Source organism: Anas acuta, chromosome 3 (assembly GCF_963932015.1).
Source record: "Anas acuta chromosome 3, bAnaAcu1.1, whole genome shotgun sequence".
Taxonomy (NCBI): Eukaryota; Metazoa; Chordata; class Aves; order Anseriformes; family Anatidae; genus Anas; species Anas acuta.
The window spans coordinates 13,763,388-13,782,857 of NC_088981.1; the positions used below are offsets into that span (position 1 = coordinate 13,763,388).

The following is a 19,470-nucleotide window of genomic DNA, read 5'->3' on the forward strand; positions in this document are numbered from 1 at the left end:
CTTTACCTACAGTCCCTTATGTTCCCCAAGTTCCAAAATTCCTTTGGGATTTCTGTCAGGTATGGGACATCACAAATGAGGGGTGTCTAAGGAAGGATAGAGTAGATCGAGTGAATTGAGAGCAGTTGGAAGGATGGGCCCTTCAATCAGGAGCAGGCAGCTGAGACTCTTAGTTTCCAGATTCGCCTCCCTCAGAATGCCATGGGGAGGCCATGAAGAGAAGACCTGCCCCTCGCCTGACATCGCAGCAGCTCCAGGGCTTCCTCAGGCTCTCAGCATGGGTAAGGGGCAAGGCAGACAGGTGCAGAAGGAAGGCAAGACATCACAGCAGCCCCCAAAGAAGGGAGCACGCTCATTTTCCAGTCTCCCTGTAGCATCTGGACCTGTCAGTCAGGAACAATTTTCAGTTTCACAATGTAAACCATTCACCAACTAAACCAATTACCCATCTTTTCCTCCAAGGGCAGACGACTTGTCTCCTCAGCAAAGCAGGAATGGGGCAGGGGGCAATATATGTTGGTTAAAAGAGCCAGAGTGGGAACAGGAGCCAGGCACTGGTAGGGAGGAAAGAATATGGAAAAAGCCAGAATTAGATTGTCCTGGGGAGTTAATGCTTCAACCCAGTAATTAAACAGGAAAAGTGTTATCACCAGTGATTACAAACTCAAATTAGTACAAACTTAAACCTACGGTATGTGCCAACAGCTCTGTGAAGCACAGGTCACAGGTGCAAGCAGAAGTGCCACGTTCCTCTGTAGTGCTGTGTTCTTCTGTAGGGCTGCTTACAGCGAGGGTGTGCTGCAAGCAAAACCTTTCCATTCCTGCTATCCCATCAGCAAGGCTGTGCAAAACCACCAGAGAGGAAACCTGCACTGCTGCCACCAGATTTCCACCTGCTCGCTGTGTTTTTGCCGATCAGCCAGTCTCAACATTCCCAACCTAAATATTCCTCCTTCCATATGAAGTCTGCAATGAAGGGGCAAAATTCATCCAAGCACTACGATAATAATAACAACAGAAATAATAAAAATAGCCATAATAATAAGGCAGAGAAAACATGAAGTTCAGCCCTTGCTATACATGCTGGGATGTGGTGGAGTCAGTTTTCCCTTGTTGGCCAGCATTTCTTCACCCTTGGACTGGTGTGAAGGATGGGAGCTCTCTGGTGGCAACATGTGAATTTGCACAGGTGAATTTTCAGTGGCCCCACTGCTTTTCCCTGCTCACGGGAAAGGCACAAGAGCACAGCTGAAAAACAGTCCTGTGCTGCCCTCTCCTAGAGGAGATCCACCCAGAGCACCTCTCACCAGAGAGCAGCCGAATGAAAGACGGGACAAGGTGATTTTTAGTGCAGGGAAAAGTTGTCTGAACAACCAGAAAGGTTGTTCCAACAGAGGCGTATGTCAAGATGTTCCTGCTCTGCACACTGGAGGCTGGTAGGCTGCTTAGCAGATCTCCTGCTGCTGCCTCATTGCCTTCACCCATCCTTCCCTAGGGATCTGCTGTCAGGAAGAGGACATGACGCGACTTGGACCTTTGATCTGACTTTGGGCAGCTCTGATGGACGTGGAGCTGTCACACCTCAAGTCCTAGCAGAGCCTGTCCTTAGCTAACTCCCTCTGCAGCTCCTTCTCCGTCTGAGAAAACGTGTCAGGGTCAACCAGGAGCTGGTCAAATTTGTTAGCTTAAGCCTCTCTGCGAGAGGTGGTCCCAGCAGCTGGGGAGAAACAAGCAGGTGGGGAAAGCCACAGAAAGGAGTATAAATCACAGGAAAGAAGCTGGACTAAAACAAAAAAAAGAATGCTGGCAACTACCACCAGGCTGTGTCTGGCTGAGAAAGTCAGGACCGCTCTCCTACAGCTGTGAGGACAAATTACTTTCATGCCACAAGATGGTGCCCTGGCTTCACGGGAGTGGCCAGCCAGGCCCTGTGCCCTCTGCTCTCCTGCTCCAGCAGGATTTTGATGGGCCCTGTCCTCCCCAGCAGCCACCTGAGGGCAGCTGGAACATCTCCACCCCGACCAGGCTGTCTGGGCTCTGAGTGTGGGACCAAAAGGCTAAACTGGGAGAGGAAAGACAACCGAGAGCCCGGCTGGAGGTGCAGCCAGGGAGGGTGAAGTGCTGTCTGTCAGGAGAAAGCCCTCGGTGACAGGGAGAGCCCGATCCAAGAACTGTGTTTTGGTTACATTCAGTGCTTATGAGCCTGGGGAAGCAGCAGGGCCCTGAGGAAGGACGGCAGGGGAGCCTGCATGAGGAAGAAGTTGTTCTGGCAGGCCAGATTCAGCCCACACACCATCAGCTGGCTGCCTGTGCTTCCTGGCCTCCCTTGGCAATGCAGCCGCGGCCATGCCCCGTGCCAGCACCCACGTATGGCTGTCGTCACTGGCCGTCTGAGACCGAGCCGCTCTGGCAGTGCTGTGGCTCAGAAAGACACTGTCAGGACCCTGCTTGTCTGTGGAAGCTTCCCCATAGCCACTTCTTTGTACAAGAGCAGCCACAACAGGAATGCATAGCTCGCCATGGCCCAGCTGGCTAGCAGAGCAGTAGCTACCGAGCCCCTCTTGACCCCATTCTCGATCTACACATACAGACCACATCCTGCTGGCCGACAGTGCCCACAACACAGACAGAGGTCAGGGATACAGTCAGAGCTTCCCACCCCCAGACTGCTATGTCCACCGTCTGCCTGCATGCTTGAGGAAACACAGCCAGACCCTCATCTCTCCTAGCATCCATCCCTGTGACAGCCGCCCACTCATCACTTCGCACAGCCCACGTGGCAGAAGTGGTAGGAATGTTGTCTGTATGTGCCTGAGGCAGGTTCATGAGGAAAATAACACCCTTTCTGCTAGCACAACCTGCAGGCAGAATTGTCCTGCTGCCCATGCTGGTTGTGTGCTTACCTCTCCACAGCTGCCTCCTGTAACCCTCCTGAATTCTCAGAGCAGCACCCCGTGCCCTCCCCATACAACAACGCATCCTCAGAAATCATATTCAGTGCTCGAACACTGGTTTTGGAGAGTTTTGAAGGGAGTTTGGGGGCTTTCATTACCCTCTAGCAAACCTCCTCAAAGGCCTTCCCAGCTATCAGGCTGCTCTTGATGAACACCGTCATGCTGACTAATACGGTCTCATTGCTTCCTTTTTCATTACCCCATACGTTTCTTATCTTATGGCTAGATAGTAAGCAGATCAGGGTGGGGACTTTCCAGGCAATGCCTGTACAGAACCTTGCACGATTGGTGATGCATGTGGTAGGGCTAATTCACATGCTGCCCAATCTGACCCTCAGAAACCCTCCTTAAAATTAGCTGCTAATTTTAACCACCCCAGCAAAAAGAGCCCCATTCCCAGACAGGTTCAACAAGTAGCCTCAACCCCAACAAACACAACCAGGCCTGGAGTTTCCAAGTCAGAAGAAACAGGCATCCTGCAGAAGCAACACGCCGCCACAAGGTTTCGTCATTATTCTGAGGCAGCCAAGTGCAAACCCTATTGTGAAAAACAACCTGCTGCAAAAACCTTCTGCCTGGGTCACACCGTAAGAGTAGCAGGGGTTAATTTCATCTTGAGGAAGAAAAAAAAAAAAAAAAAAAAAACAAGTTTATTAATGGCATTGCAGATAGATGTCAGCAGCAACCACCTCCACACCTGGAACAAAGCCCACATAAGCCACAAATGCTTATTCTCTAAGAAATTCTTACAGCCATGCTGCCTTCGACAAACATGATCATCTTACAGGCTCAGAGAAGAAATGGCCTAAAGGTTAGTTAGGGTGTTACCCCATAAATGGCAGCAAAGAGTGCATCAGCCCTACCACAGATTTCCTGCCTGGGGCTGGGTGTCACGCAGCCTCCCACAGCTCAGCCCTGCCCCTCTATAAAAGAGGTTGCAGACACAGCACGGTGTCACAGCAAAAGCTCAGGAGCACAACCATGCTGGCAAGGCAAAGCATTCAGATAATACAGCCAGAGAGACTGCTTAAACCTTTACCCACAGGTTCGGAGCAGTCCAAGGCCTCAGTGTGCTCAACACACCCTTCCCTTCTCAGGCCGAGGGGGGTTTAAGACAATTCAAGTGCATGCAGGAAAACCAACACATCATTTTAAGTGTTGCTTATTGCCTATTTTGATGGTTTAATTGAGAGATGAGCAGTGGTTAGTCCTTAAGCTGATTCCAGGATGCATTTCATTCTCATCATATTGAGGACTTAGCGCAGGCAGTCGAGCGGCAACAACAGAAAAATAAAATAAAATAAAATAAAATAAAATAAAATAAAATAAAATAAAATAAAATAAAATAAAATAAAATAAAATAAAATAAAATAAAATAAAATAAAATAAAATAAAATAAAATAAAATAAAATAAAATAAAATAATAAAACAAGCCAGGTAGAAGATGACACCAGGCTGAGAGAGCTGGGCATGTTTAGCCTGGAGAAGAGAAGGCTCTGGGGAGACCTCATTCCAGCCTTTCAATACTTAAAGGGTTCTTATAAAAAGGACAGGGAAGGACTCTTTACTTGAGTAGATGATAGGACAAGGCGGAAGGGTCTTAAACTAAAAGAGGGTAGATTTAGATTAGACGTTAGGAGGAAATTCTTCACTCAGAGGGTAGTGAGACACTGAAACAGCTTGCCAAGAGCAGCTGTGGATGCCCCATCCCTGGAGGTGTTCAAGACCAGGTTGGATGGGGCTTTGGCCAACCTGATCTGGTGGGTGGCATCCCTGTCAATGTCGGGGGGGTGGAGTTTGATGATCTTTAAGGTCCTTTCCAACCCAAGCCATTCTATGATTCATTCTGTGAGAGTAGCCTGACAACATTCTTGCATTTTTAAATTAACACAGGGCTGTTCCATTCCTGAGCTGCCTTTTTGTTTTATTCCCTCCTTCATCTTTCTAGTGATGAAAATGCCACCAGGTGGTAATGAAGCACCTGGATACCTCCCCCATCATGCTTGATCCAGAATGGTTCTGATGAGGTTGGTAAAACTACCTGGGATTTATAGCAGTAAGCAAGGTCAGATTCTGCTCCCGTTGTTCACAGGCTGCAGAGTTTTTACCATATGGGAATTAAGAGGACTGCAACCTGCAGCAACTGTGGAAGCTGAGAGCAAATTAAAATAATAAATTTCTGACATTCAATCTTTAGCAACTTGGGACAGCCTTTTCATTACTGCAAAAATAGCATGTATTTATAAGCAGCATCCAGCTTCGATATCCACTAAAAAATCTCAAATCGCAGTACAGTAACAAGGTTAACACTTCACAAATGAGAAACTAAGGCAAAGAGGTAAAACAGCTGGCCCAACCTCACCCCAGAGGCCAGGGCAGGGCTTTGGGCCAGACTCCAGGCTCTTGGCTCCTGTGCGCTGCCTGCTGTGCTGCACCGTATCTTCAGAAAAGGGATGGAGCATCTTTAGGCTCACCTCCTCCCCTGAAATTTCCCTGTAAATTTTGATGCCAGCATATCTCCTAAGCTGAACGTTTCAGCAGTGCACAGCAATGGATTTCTCATTGCTTTGTTTCTGCCAGTGAAATAGCAATGACTGCAAGGTTTACAGAGACTTTCTGTTCCTGTCTAAAATTATCTTTGCTGAGCCTTGCGACGCCAAGAGCACAGAGCCAATATTCCATAAACCCCGAGAAATATGGACTACTGGATTTCAGGCACACAGAGCAAGTTAGGTTACAGCAGCATCCATCAGTCATGACCATGGCTCAGAGCCCCCGCCATTCCATGCACAAGGGGACCACTTGTTTCTTTGCTGCATGAGAGCACACAAAGTCGGGGCCTGATCCTGCCACCCAGGGGCTCCACGGTTGTGGGGGCTTGTCCAAATGAAGAGGAATCTCTGCAATCCCTGCTTGAAAAGCAGTGAACAGGGAGAATGGGGCAAAAGGGTATGAAAAGGCAGCAGGTGGGTCTAGACAGATGGGGGAAATGTGGGGCTAAAAGGGAGACAACAGCAATTAGCATAAGCAGCAGCAGCCTCAGCTCACCAGCTGCTTTGCCAATTGTCTGCCTCCCTGAGTTGCAGCAGCAAAGCAGCAATTTGCCTAAGAGCACAGTCAGTAGCCAAAACTGCCCCTCAGAACTGAAAGTATTGGGGAAAAAAATAAATTGATTTCTATGGTACAAAAGCAAAGCTTGCAGGGCTGTCATGTAGGAGTTTGCCTAAGTAAGGCATGGAACAGGCGGCTCAAAACAGCTACCAAATACTTGAGAGCGAAAGGCTAAAAAAGGAAGGTTTTAGAGGAGGAAATGAGTCAGTAGCTTGGAGGACAGGAGGGGGAGTTCACATAGCTGAGGCATATAAAGTAAGCAAGTAGTCACCATCTCAACTGCTAGAAACACAGCGAGGTGGAGGTAGTATTGATCTCCGATGTCTGTAGATGCAGGGGCTCATCCCCAAACAGGAATCCGCAGACAATTTTTTCTATTGACCGTGCTGGGTTTTGAAGTGGCCCTTCAGCTGACAGAAGCTTGCTGGCTGCAGTTCATCCAGCGCTTCAGACTGCAGCCAAAGCAGAAAGCAGCCATGAGCAGCAGCAGTGCTGCTGAAGCTTCTCAGGCTTACTTGTGTGGCTGGGGGACAGATTTTTCTGGAGGGAGGTTTCAGGTTAATTGCAAAGGCAGCTTGCCTTGAGAGAGGGAGGGGAATTCGGAGGGGGGGAGGGGGGGTCACATTTTGAGGTGGTTCGTCTGAACATCCAGCTGGAGCTTTCCACCTAGCTTACTCATAGCACTAATACCAGGAGAAAAGGACAGAGCTTATTCAGTGCTGGAAAGAAGCACATTAAAACAAATAAAAAACCAAAAGCGACTCCATTTCCACAGCACAGTTGTAGCAACTGACGTGTTAATTTCTTTCTCCTTAATAATTTTGCTCTGCATTTACGTCCTGGGGCTGAAGGGGAAGGCCTGGGGGCCTGGGAGCCTGGCCCACCCAGGCAGGTGAAGGGCACAGCTTCCTCACCTCCACCCCGGGTATCTGTCCCATCAAAGGACAGGCCCGGCGATGAGGGAATCAGTAAAAAGAAGCCCCAAAATTCCTTCCCCAAACACGGGAGCTTCCCCTGGGCTCAGGCAGCGAGCAGGCAGCTACGGAGCAGCCTCACAGGGCCCTGCTGCGAGGCCTCTGTGAGGAAAGCCGCAGCACCGCGAGCATCCCGGGCGATGCTCACGTTTGTGGGGCTGCAGGGAATGGGCTGCTCGACTGCCGGGCTGGAAAAGCAGACTCCCATTCCCCTTCATGGAAGGTTTCTGTGGGTTTCTGTGGGGTTCCCACAGCCTGGGGAACCCCTGCTGTGACAAACCCGAGCTGTGTTGCTCAGCGGTGCCTGTGCTGTCTGCAGAGCCAGGTCATGCGCATCCAGCCTCCTCAGAGCACTGCACCCGCTGGGTTTACACCCCACCGGGCTGCACCGTTTCGTCTTTTTGGGCACAAAGCCTTTAAAAAAGGCATCGTGGCTCTCTGTGACCTGCCCTTCGCAGAGGGAGCGCATCTGTCACAGGAGATGGAAACAAGTGAGAGTCCTTGCAGAAGCGCTTCCTCGCTGAGGCGCCTTTAACTTGTCAGGTACCTTCTCAACCCGTTGCAACGTTTCCAAAAACACAACAAAACCCTCTTGAAACAGCCTGAGCCAAGGGGCCGGTTTCAATTCATTTTCCCTTATAAGTATACAGCATTGAAACAGCCCCGGCCCTGTTCTCATGGCCTTACATCATCCCTTCCCCTCCTCCCCAGGACATCTGACTTCTGCACCCCGCTCTCTCATAGCGAAACCGAATTATCGAGAGCAAGCTCAGAACAATGGCAGACAAATCGCCCACATGAAGGAACACCGAAAAGCACAGCTGCCCCGGGTCCCAATCTCATGCCACTGGAGATGGAGATGGAGGTCTGCTACGACACTGTGCAGAGGCTCCAGCAGTCAGTATGTGCCTCGATTTTCCCTCCCAATACCGATGAGCTGTAGCTTTCACCCTCACCGTGCCAACAGCTAGTGTCAAAATTCAGGACCAGAAAGGGTTGTCTAGAGAAATGTACTTGTAGGTCTGGTGCTCTGTTTCAGAGGCATTTTACCTGACTTGTTTTAGAACTATACATTTAAAAAAAAAAAAATGTTCCCACTCAATTCTTTTTACTTTCAAAGACAAAGACTTTGCTCCCAATTTAAACATTCCTTGATTAAATACATCAGAAAGGCGCACAGGGAGGAACAACCCACCCACTCCCATTTCAGTCTAGCAAAAGACTCACCAGTACCACTTCATTTCACCACAAATCTGATGGAAACACTCTTGCAAAAGAGACCCCTTGCCAGCGTAAGGCACCCAACAATAGAGCCTGCCGGCACAGGACTGCTTTTTCAACACATGCATTTTCAATATGTGATCTTTCAGCAACCCGTATCTCAAGTGAGCGGGCACAACAGCATCTAAAAAGGGAAACGACAGGGGTATGCAGCAGGGAGGTTAAAAATATATATGTGTGTGTGTAGCTAGAACAGAGGAATATGGATAAAAACTGTAAGGTACAGCTTACACCTTTGTTGTTGAGGCTTTATGTCAGATGTAAGCCAGAAATATCGCCGCCTCACACCCCGGCCCTGAAAGCAGCCACACAAGTCCTGCTTTGTTTTCTGCTGAGAAGCAGGCACAGAGAGAGAGAGAGAGGCCCAACAACAGGCGTGCTGCTGGGGGTTCTGCGCTCATCGATTCCTGGCAGCACCCAGAAACGAAGCCGAACCACCGCTGCTTTTCCACGTTAGGCGCTTCTGCAACCAGCTAACAGCCTGATCACAGAAACCCCGCCGCGCGTCGCCCAGAAACGTTAAGGAAACGATGATATTTGTATTATTTTTATTGTGTTTTTTTAGTGTTGTTTTTTTTTTTCAGCATTTCGGGGCGGGTTCCCCAGCAGCAGCAGCGGCGGCGGGCGCTTTGTCTGGGCCGGGCTCGTTGCACAGGGTTTCCTCAGCTCGCCGCGGCCGGCGCCAGCCAATCACGAGTGGCTGGCTGAGATCGCACCAAAGTAGGTAGTGAAAAACCCTGAAAAAAAAAAAAAATGTTAGAGAGAAAAAAAAAAAAGCGAGCGAAGCCACCTCCCCCTCACCTCCCCCTCACCGCCTCCTCAGCCCTCAGCCCCCGCCCCCGCCCGGCCGCCTCACGGTTGCTCCCTGCCCCTCACAGCCCCCTTTTACCCCCCTAAATCCCTTTTTTACCCCCTAAAATCCCCTTTTTACCTCATAAAATCCCATTTTTACCTCATAAAATCCCCTTTTTGCCCCTTTTTGTCCCCTCACCCCCCCCATTTTTGCCCCCCCCCCCTTTTACCCTCCCCTCCCGCCCATTCCCTCACGCCCCCCCCACCTCACCACACACACCTTAGGGCAGGTAGCCCCGCCCCTCTCCCCCCTCCGCGCGCCACCATTGGCCAGCAACCCATCAATCACCCCCCTTCTCCTCCTCCCATTGGACATCCCGCTCCCCACTCCTCCCTCCCCTCATCGGGCGCGCATGCGCTCTGCCTCGAGTGAAGCCATCTGGGCGTTGCCACGGTGGGTGAGAGGGGGGGGGGTGAGGCTCACCCACCCATAGCAACCGCTTCCTCCTCCGGGCCCCGGCGGCCGTGACGTCGCAGCGTTTCCGCCCGGCTCGCGCCCTCGCCGCTTCCCTTCCTGCCGCCGGAGCCCGCGCCGCGCCCAGCCGCCGAGGGGAGCAGCCGCCGCCGCACCGCGCTCCGCCGCCCGCCGCCGCCGCCATGGTGAGGCCCCCGCCGGGCTCCCCCTTCGCCTCCTCCCCGCCTCCCCCCCCCCGCTCCCCGCCGCCCTCCGCTCCCTGGGGGCGCCCAGCGCTGTGAGGGAGGCGGCGAACCCCCCCCCCCCCCCCCCCCCTTTATCCCCCCCCTCATGGAACCTTCCCCCCCCCCCTTTAGCGTGGCGGTGGTACGTTCCATCCCCCCCTCACCCCTCACAGTGCGCCCCCCCCCCCCCCATGAGGCGCGATGGTACGGCCCGCGCCTCGTGCGCGCGCGGGGGGCTGAGCGCGTCCATTGCGCGGCGCGGGGGGGGGACGGAGCCGCGGGGCCCCTCCCAGCGCTCCCCGCCTGTGCCGCAGGGCGCGGCCCGCACCCCCCCCATCCCCCCCTCACCCCCCCCCCCTTCCCCATTATGGGGCTTTTTTGTAGGTCGGGGAAGGGGGGGGGGGGCCGGCAGGAAGCTGCGGCTGCCCCCGGCCGCATCCGGCCGCGCGGCGGGAGCCATCTTCCTCGGGGATGGGGGGGGGGGCTCAAGGCCTCTGGGGGGGGGGAGGAGGAGGAGGAGGAGGAGGAGGAGGAGGAGGAGGAGGAGGGGGGGGGGGCGAGCCCTGCCTCGGCCCCCAAGGGGAGAACAACGCCCCCCAGAGCCGCCCAGCCGCTGTGCCCCGGTGGATGGGGGGGGGGTAGAGGCGAAATTTGGCCCCCCACACCCTCTCTGTGTAAGCCGCACTGCTGAGATTGATGAATTCAGGAATTAGTGCGTTATTATCTACCTATTTTCGCGCACAAACGCCTTCCCAGCGCCAGGCATCCGGATCTCTGAGCACCCCCCGTTAGGTTGCTCACCGCCAGCTCTGAAGGGCATCGCAGCCCACCCGCAGCCTTCACCCTCACTGCCCCTGGCGCAGGGCGCAGCTCCCCAATGAGCTCACCTCGCACAGGATGTGCTGGCCGTCTCCCTGCTTCCTGCACCCCGCAGCCGGAGCATCCCCCGGGCCGCGGCGTGGAGCAGAGCTAATGGGAGTTGCAGATGAAGCTGCCGAAAAGTCTGGCGAGACTTGCAGCTCTTGTTTAAAATAGGCTTGTCTGAACAAGCTAGCTACCACCTCTGCAGTACGCAAACCTAGTTTGAAATGACTCCTCGGCGCGTCAGGCTGCATCTTGCTTCAGAAGCAGGCAATTCCCAAGTCGGCCAGAACTCGTATTTCTCATAGTGATCTCCTTTTTGGAACAGGGTGTGGGTTTTTCTTTTTTTTTTTTTTGGCTTTTTTTTTAGTTACATTTTTAGATGCTTTCTAGTTGCAGCAAACGATCCTGCTTTTGGGCAGCGTGTAGGCCTTTTGGCAGCGTACCATAGCACCAAGCAGCAGGGCATCGCTTTACATCCAAACAACGTGGGATTTGCTACTTTTAGCTGCTTTGCCACAAGGTTCGGTTTCCTTGCTACTGGATTAAATGATTCCACGGTCTTTGGGGGACTGTGCAAATCATTTTTTCCTCGTTGTTAGCCCCCAGTCCGTGTGATTACAAGGTACGTGTGCCTCGTATGCGAGCTGACAGCCTCCTGACAATGGGCGGTGTGGGTGTGTGGCGTGTTCCTGCTCGCAGCGCCGGGATATCGCTACCAGGAGGCTCCGCTGGGGAGCGAGGGCTGAGCTCAGCAATCTCAGAGCCTGCGGACAGCCAGAACTTGCATCTGAAGCTGTTTGGAGCCTCCTGCTCACCTGACTGCTCGCTGCTGGCGGCAGTCTCAAGGATATCTTGATAACCATTGTCTGGGGTGCCTAGAGAGGCCTTCAGAAGCTGTTTTTAAGGGTGATCTTGAGGTTAATATAGGAGTGCAGAGGACCACGAGGAAATTCCTGCGGACAGTTAGGCTCACACTGGCTGATTTCTGTGCTCTAAGAAGCTTTGCTTTCCGGCAGGAGCCCCGCCGAGTGCCGGCTTATACCCGCATTACCTCACAAATGTGTGTTTCAGAGAGGAACGGGCGCTGCTCAAAATTTCTGCCCTCCCCCTGGCTGCCACGCTTCCTGTTTTTCAGCAGTGCTGCTGGGATTGCCTCTCTCCGCCGGCAGTGCTTGTTCTGCCTACCCGGGCGGTCACCGGGAGCTGAGTGCAGGGGATGCTTTCCTCAGCTTTCAGCCAGAGGAAATAACCTCCAGGAATTCAGCAGGGATTTATTTTTTTGTTCTGCCTCTCGGTGATTGCTCGCCTCATCTCTCCTGGTCCAGTGGGTAACCCCCTATTGGCAGGAACAGAAATCGCTGAATAGGGTTTTGATTCCCTTCCCTGCAAAAAAGAGACCCAAGAAAGCAAAATAAAAGAAACTCGAGTCCAGCTGGCAAGGCCTGCCTGCAAGTGATATGCAAATAACCCCGTACTTCTTGCTGCTTTATGGTGTGTAAATAATGGCCTCTTACACAACAGCAGTAAAAAAAAAAAAGGCAGTTACATTTCCTGTTGTGCTTCGGGTCAGAATTGAAGCTTCGGGCTGCTCCAGGTGCTCAGGGGGTGGCTTCGGGAAGGCCGCTGTCCCCGAGCGGCCAGGTGCCAGCGGCTTTAATTGAAAGCGGCGTTGGTCGTGACACGGGACTGAGTCAGGTGGAAGCGCCGCCTGCTCCCCCGGGCGGTTCTGGCAGCAGGGAGGGGTCTGTAAGGGAGATAGGAGGGGTGGGGCGCTGCGCCGGGCCCAGGGAGGGGTTTGCTCAGGGAATTGGGAAGCAGACAGCTGGCAGCGAGGTGAGCGGCGGGCAGGGAAGCCTGTGCTGCTCTCACATCTCCGCAGCCGAGGCGGGCACACCTCGGCGGTGGAAAAACTGATGGTGCTCCTCTGCGAAGCACAACTTTCCGCTTGAGAGGCTGTGGGCAGTCCGTGCCGCTATGTGCAGGGCGTGCACGTGGTGCCCAAACAAACCAAGCCCGGGGCTGGTTCCCAAAATGCTCCTGTAGATAACCGTGCGCGGGCATCGCTGCTGGGGGCTCGTGGATATCAGCGCAGCGCCTAAAAACGAGTATAAAACTCGCACGTTCGGCCTCGCGGGTCGCCCTGGCTGTGCTGTGGTGTCGTCATCTCTCCAGGCTGATGGTTTGGGGCCGTGCCTCCTCGTTTCGGCGAGGTTGGGCGGCCCTGGGCAGGAGCAGCCTGGCTGCTCGGCCCCGCTGTTCTCCCCCGCTGCCCCCTGAGCACGGTTTTAAGGGATTTTTGCCCGTGTCGAGGGCTTCTACAAGAAAAAAGAGCAGGGCCAAGCCCTCTCTCTGAGCTCAGCAGTATTCCAGCCACTGCTCACACACACACACACACACACACACACAAAGAATGTGCTGCATTGAGGCCTCGAGCAGCGTGGTACTGGGCCAGGGAGGGAATCCAGGCTAACAAACAGGCGCTTTATTCGCTCGCTGCTGGCGGGCGGAGGCTCCCCGCCAGCTGTTCTTCAGGACGGGCCAGCAGGGGCAGGGTTAAAACGCCAGCTGAGAGCGTGGAGTTGGGAGCCCGGCCTTCCTTCCTCCCTGCTGCAGCGGCCTTCCCAGACCTCCCCCTGCTGCCCTGCGCAGTTACGACACAATTGCAATTAAAATCACAACAAAAGCTGTGCAGGGTTTTGTTTTTATTCCCTTTTTCAGTACGTTTACAGCACTCCCATCGTGGTACAAGCCCCGCGTTGAAGGGGGAGGCCCTTTGTTCCAGGCTTTTACCTCCTTTTAGGAAGCAGTGAGCTGCACTGGGGGCTTGGGGGTTCATTTCAAGCCCTACTGGGACACAGCTGTAAGGTTTCCTCAGGCTGAAGATATCTGGTTTGGCCCTGGCAACGTCAGAACCGCCAGCATCAGCCTGTGGATGGCTCCAGAGGCTGCACAGCAGCTGGGGGAAGGAGCAGCACCAGCTCCTAACAACCTTCTGCTTTGGAAAGTACAAAACAAAAAAAAAAAAAATCCAGGCTTAACCGAGTCTCTCCGGGCTCTGCTCAGTCCCAGCAGCAGCCTAACCGTGAATTTTGAGTTTCCAGGCCGAATGCTCCCAACATTTTTGGAATCTGAACCGAGTTGCCAGCAGCGCTCGGTTCCTTTATAAGGAAACAACTCCGCTCCCAGCGTGGGGGCACGCTCCTGGCCAGGCAGCAGCTGAGTAACGATGTCCTTCTGGAGCAAAGAGCAGGAGCTGATAGCGGCGGAGGTAGCTGATGCTAACTTTGATAGCATCACTCCCCTGCACTACGTCAGGCTTCCTGTGCATTTTCTACACAAAATCTTCAGGTTTTTGTGAATCTAGAACAACGGGGGGGGGGGGGGGGAAAAAGGGCTGAGACCCACAGTGAACTCCAGACAACCTTAGCAAATGATGCAATAGTCCCGGTTGCTGTGCTGTTTGCTTTATTAGGGCAGCCCCGTATCATTTCGAGTCTTCCTCTTGCCTGCACCAGCCTCAGGGACAGGAGGAAGGAGACCTTTACCCCTCGGTAGTTACCTGACAAAGTGCAGGCCCTGGGGATGGAGGAGGTGGCGGGGCAGTGAGTCACTTGGCGGCGATGTTTGCGCTTTTGCTGGAGTTTATCCTTGAATAAGCTTTATCTGCTGGCTCTGCCTTGTGCTGCTGGGGACGGGCAGGAGGGTGGCCGCCTGCCAGGCAGCTGAGGCGCGGTGACTTCCTCCCTCTGCTGCGTGCCTGCTGCTCGCAGGAGTAAATGCAGGGGGTGCCAGGTAGATTTGTGGAGGAAACCCCTAAAGACAGCTTCCAGCTCGGATTCCTTGCTGTGAAGGATTGGCAGCCAGATCTCCCAGCTCTGGAGAGAGAAAATCAGAGAAAATCAAGGTAAAATCCACGGTCATCGATGGTGCCAGCTGCGTGTGCCTGGGACAACCTCTGCTGGCTTAGCAGGGCTGTGTGAGCTCCTGGAAGGTACAGAAGGAATCTCGGTGGAAGAAAGTCTGAGGTCATCTGAGCAGTGATGCACAGGAGGCTTTGGGGGAAAAAAATGTGTGAAGTAGCCACCCGGTCCTTGGCCTCTCTGAAGGACAGAGAGGTTAGCACTGTGCAGGTCACCTTCACCTCCAATTTCCCTGGTTTTCTGCCCAAACTGCTGCTTGTTCACACCGTGGTAGAGCGGGGATGTTCCCAGGTCCCCCACAAAATGAGTCCATGAGGCACGTGTTGGGGCTGAGCTTAGGGGGAACTCAAATCTGTAACAACCTTCAGTCTTTTTCTGTTGGTGTCTCTCACGTGATGCTTTGCCTGCCTGTGCTCAGAACAGCGACGTGTGGCAGTTTGCACAGAGGGAGGAGGAGGAGGAGGAGGGTGGTTTTTCCTTCTGAGATAGGAGTTGCCATGTCTGAGCATAAAGCTGCTTGACTTTGGGAGCCCCAGAAGCAACAGGGGAAGAGGCAGCAGTAGAAAGGAGCTGTTTGCACTGCTGCACAGCTGACTTTAAACTCTCAAAATTTAGTGATTCCCAGTATAAAACTCAGATATAAACGCTTCTGTCCTGCCGTCTCTTCTCTCCCGTTGCATTTGGGAAAAGGCAGCAGCCTGAAAATGCAGTTCAGCCTCTTGGCTTTCCTGCCAGGCCTTGTCCTCAGTCACTGCTGCTGCCTTCAGCTCCGGGTTGGTGCTGCAGGCCCTGCACTTCCTGCCACGATTAGCACGGGAGGATGCCGCTAACGAACTGGGATTGCTCATCAGGAAGGGGGGGAGGGGATTAAAGCAGGCTGCCTTTTTACTGCTGGAGGAAGTAGACTAATTAATGGCGAGATTTGCAAGCTCTCCCTTAAAAATGCTGAATCAAGAGCAACTTCTGTTGACCTCTAAACCAAGTCCAGGTGAGGAGCATGGAGTTTGACCGTGTTTTAACCGGGTCTGATAGCAAGTATGCTAAAAATGGCCAGGAAACTGAGTGGAAGTGATCCTGGTAGCCCAGCCCGCCTGCAGAGGCTAAAAAAATCAAGTTGCTGCGACGCCAAAGCATCTGCCACGGCTGAACCTCAGAGGACAAGGGGTGGATGTGCGTGTGAAGCTGCTCTGAAATAATGTGCTAATATTAGTAGGATCGGGCCTTGTTGGGAATAGTTTTGGTTTGGCAGCTGGCTGTGGGCAGCATCGAGGCTCCAGATTCTTTGCTTGGGCTGCAGAAGGAGGGCCTGCAGCCTTCCCTCACTGGGCTCTGGAGCTGTGGGTGACTGTTGCGAGCACTGCTCGTCTTCTATCCCCAGATTTAAGGCAGTACAGTAATGTAGCTGTGAAAACACTCAGCGGTGGCTCTAAAGGTCTTTGTTCTCCTCCTTGCAGGCATCTGGAGTACAAGTTGCCGATGAGGTATGCCGTATCTTCTATGACATGAAAGTGCGGAAGTGCTCTACGCCTGAGGAAATCAAGAAGAGGAAGAAGGCCGTCATCTTCTGCCTCAGTCCAGACAAAAAGTGCATTATCGTGGAAGAAGGCAAAGAGATTCTAGTGGGAGATGTCGGCGTGACAGTTACCGACCCTTTCAAGCATTTTGTGCAGATGCTTCCTGAGAAGGATTGCCGTTATGCCTTGTATGATGCAAGCTTCGAGACCAAGGAATCCAAAAAAGAAGAGCTGATGTTCTTCTTGTGGTAAGCAGGCTTGCCAGCTCGCTCATTCCTAGCGTGAGCTCCAAGACTGGGTGAGGTCTGGGAGCATTTGTTTTGCTCAGGCCTGCAAGATGGCAGGCTTGAAGTGCTCAGAACAGCCTGATGCTTGTGTTGTGAGCCACGAGAGGTTTCACCTGTTCATAATCGGCAGGTTTTCTGTCCTTGTTGGGTAATAAATGCCACTAATTTTGCTATTTTTGGTGTTTTCCACCAGGGCGCCAGAACAAGCACCTCTCAAAAGTAAGATGATCTACGCCAGCTCCAAGGATGCAATCAAAAAGAAGTTTCAAGGTAGGTAGTGCAGCCAACACTCCTCGCTGTGCTGTGCCCTCCGAGATGCTTACACAGCAAGGCTTAACCATGGACTAATTGGCTTTTTTGAGGCGCTAGTGAGGCGAGAACTTCACGGGTAAAATGCCCTGTGACAGAGCTAAGTAAGCTCAGGTTAAAACTTAAAATATCCGACTGTGTTAGAGGGGCTAGAGGACAGGAGCAGGCTTCACAGTGTGCGATGCTGCTGCACGGAGCAACTGGTTTGCACCACGCAGCCTACAAACCCTTAGATCCTTAACGCCGAACTGGATTTCGAGCGTGGCAGAGGACTTCCAGGCCTGCGCCTGTTGAAGTACAGAGCCTCGTGGCCTTACCATGCTGCCCTAGTAATTAACAAGTCACTCGATTTAGCCACGCAGCTGTGGTTACTCATTCCAAAGGCATCGCGGCTCTGAGTGGGGAAGCAAAGTTTCATTCAGCCCGTCAGGCACCGCTAACAAAGGAGTAAACACCTTGCTGCAGCGCTGCGAAATTTCATTCTAGAGAAGCGATGGCCCCTGGCCAGGCAGCGCTACTCCTGCAGCTCTGTGTGCCCGGGCCAAAGTCTCGCAGCGCGTAGGGCTGACAGCAGCAGCACGCAGCAGTGCCGGTCCCTCACAGGACAGCACCAGTGGGTTGGGACTGCTCAGGAATAATGTGGCGTGCTGCACATGGCCAGGCTGAAACAGAAAAGGAACAACGTGCCTTTTCTGCTTTTCTCCACATAAGGCAGGGTTGGACTCCCTGCTCTCCGAAAAAGAAACCTCTGTTAATTCTGTGTACAGGCAGAGAGGCCTTGCAGGGTTCCCACGTGGGTTCTGTCAGCCATCTCAGCGCTTGCTTGTAGCTCCCTCAGCTGCCACGTCCTGGGTAGCACTCGAAACGAGACAGTTGGCTCATGAATGCTTAGAGGAGACTGAAAGTCTGAGCACTGAGCTAGCGAAAATCTTCTCCCTGGTATTTCTGTGGGGATGTGTACCCAGATGTCTCCTGTCACGTATCGGGGAGGGAAACATCCAAATTCCTTTGTTCTCTCTCTAAGGCAGGGCTTGAGCGAGCAGCTTGCCTGTTCTAATATTTCTACTAAATGTGTTTCTTTGGTTGACTACTAGCGTGTTGAAATGCTGCATTATTGAGTGTGTTGCCTCTTTTTTTAGGCATAAAGCATGAATGCCAAGCAAATGGGCCAGAGGACCTCAACCGAGCTTGTATTGCTGAGAAGCTAGGAGGCTCCCTAGTCGTAGCTTTTGAAGGAAGTCCCGTGTAGATGTCATACAGTGCCACAACTCTACAAGCATTCCATGTTTTAATATATCAGTTATGTAAAACATCCATTCTAGGCAAGGGTTTCACTAACTGTAGGGAAGCTGTCTTAGAATAAAGTAGATTATGAAGATGTAGCTTGTATGTACAAATGACCATAAATAAATCAAATTAAGGATTTATCTTGGTGTATTAATATTTGCATTGGTTGTCCAGCCCAATACTGTCCCCAATGGATTAACACTAAAGGTCTCCAAAAGTTTTGGTCCAATGCAGCAGTGTGTCGTGGGATGAAAGGGGTGGGAGGTATGAGAACAGCCTGGTTCCTGCTCTTTTCTAAGTTGTAATTAAGGTAAATTCAGGTAGTCTTTTGGAGGCTACTGGCCAAATTGCCAAACTCAAAACTTTCCCCTGTAACCGTGTAATGCGAAACTGAAAAGCTGCAAACCTGTAGTTAAGGGTAGGCTGAAGCAACCTGCTAGCACCAGAACAGGGTTAAACTCTCGAGTGCTTGCGGTTGCAGGGCCATGCTAATTAAGGTTAATTATGAAGTTAAAATAGAGATAAAATAGACACACTTTTCTGGAGAAAGAGTCCGAATCACTCTCTCGTGAACTCACTGTGCAGTGATATTTAAAGGTTCACTTGTTCTACCGGTTCGATTTCCTTGTTATGAAGTGTCTTGAGGCCTCCTCCAAGCCTGAACAATTCTATTAAATCTGCTTTCCTTTCGACATAGGTTAATTTAGAACTACCTTAGTTTCACTAACACACACTTGTAGCGGATCAGATGCTTCTAAGGCTTTTCCAAGTGCAGATTCTTCTATCAGAGCTCTCCAGCTATGGGTAGTACGACGAGAAGGAGCCACTTGAAAAATATTCCGAGATGAGAAGTGGTGTTCTCAGCCCCAGTCTTTGGTCACTTGGTCCATTTGTCCATAATTACTCTTGATTTAACTTAGTAGAACCAATCAGCCTGACTAATACGGCTCGATCTGGGCTTTTTGTCTGTTAGCTTCTTTAATTCTGTAGAAATGCATGGAAATATCACCTACTAGAAAGTTTGACCTGAAATGCCTTTTGTATGGGGGGGGAGGGGGGTAGAGAACATTCCTGTGCCAGCTACAGAGATCTGAAAAGCTTCCATGTTTCACCAGTGGTTGATTAAAGCTGTTTCCTTCGTGTAATGTGTACATGGGAGTTGCATAGAGTTTTCCTGTATGTCTGTAGAGAAGAAAAAAAAAAAAAGAAAAAAAAACAAACCCTTAGCCTCCAGTGCGTTACTGTGCTGTGTTCTGTGCGTGCCAAACTCAAACAGCCTGAATCCTGCATCCACGGGGTTTTTTTTTCCTTCCCCTGGGTCGGTGGGGAGCAAGCACTTTGGTTTCTCCGCAGTCTTGGTGCCCTCCTTGGCCTCGTGCACCACCCTGTGCTGTTTGCTCCCTTAACCTAGAGGCAGGCGCTGTCTGTGTGCTCTGCCTTAGCGCCCAGGGGTGGGAGCACAGGTTGCTGACGTGATC

General features: G+C 52.3%; 1 protein-coding gene and 1 long non-coding RNA gene across 2 annotated transcripts; one reads left to right on the forward strand and one right to left on the reverse strand.

Annotated features, from left to right (window-relative positions):
- Positions 1 to 8,854: 8,854 nt before the first annotated feature.
- LOC137853430 (uncharacterized) lies at positions 8,855 to 9,740 on the reverse strand. The gene is made up of 2 exons (XR_011094500.1): positions 9,601 to 9,740; positions 8,855 to 9,057 (listed from the first exon to the last, which is right to left on the reverse strand). It is a non-coding gene; the product is annotated as an uncharacterized lncRNA (long non-coding RNA).
- DSTN (destrin, actin depolymerizing factor) lies at positions 9,638 to 18,132 on the forward strand. Its single transcript, XM_068675762.1, has 4 exons — positions 9,638 to 9,772; positions 16,050 to 16,357; positions 16,590 to 16,666; positions 17,845 to 18,132. Exons 1-4 carry the CDS (start codon positions 9,770 to 9,772, stop codon positions 17,952 to 17,954), a joined length of 498 nt encoding a protein of 165 aa, XP_068531863.1. The 5' UTR covers positions 9,638 to 9,769; the 3' UTR covers positions 17,955 to 18,132.
- Positions 18,133 to 19,470: the final 1,338 nt, after the last annotated feature.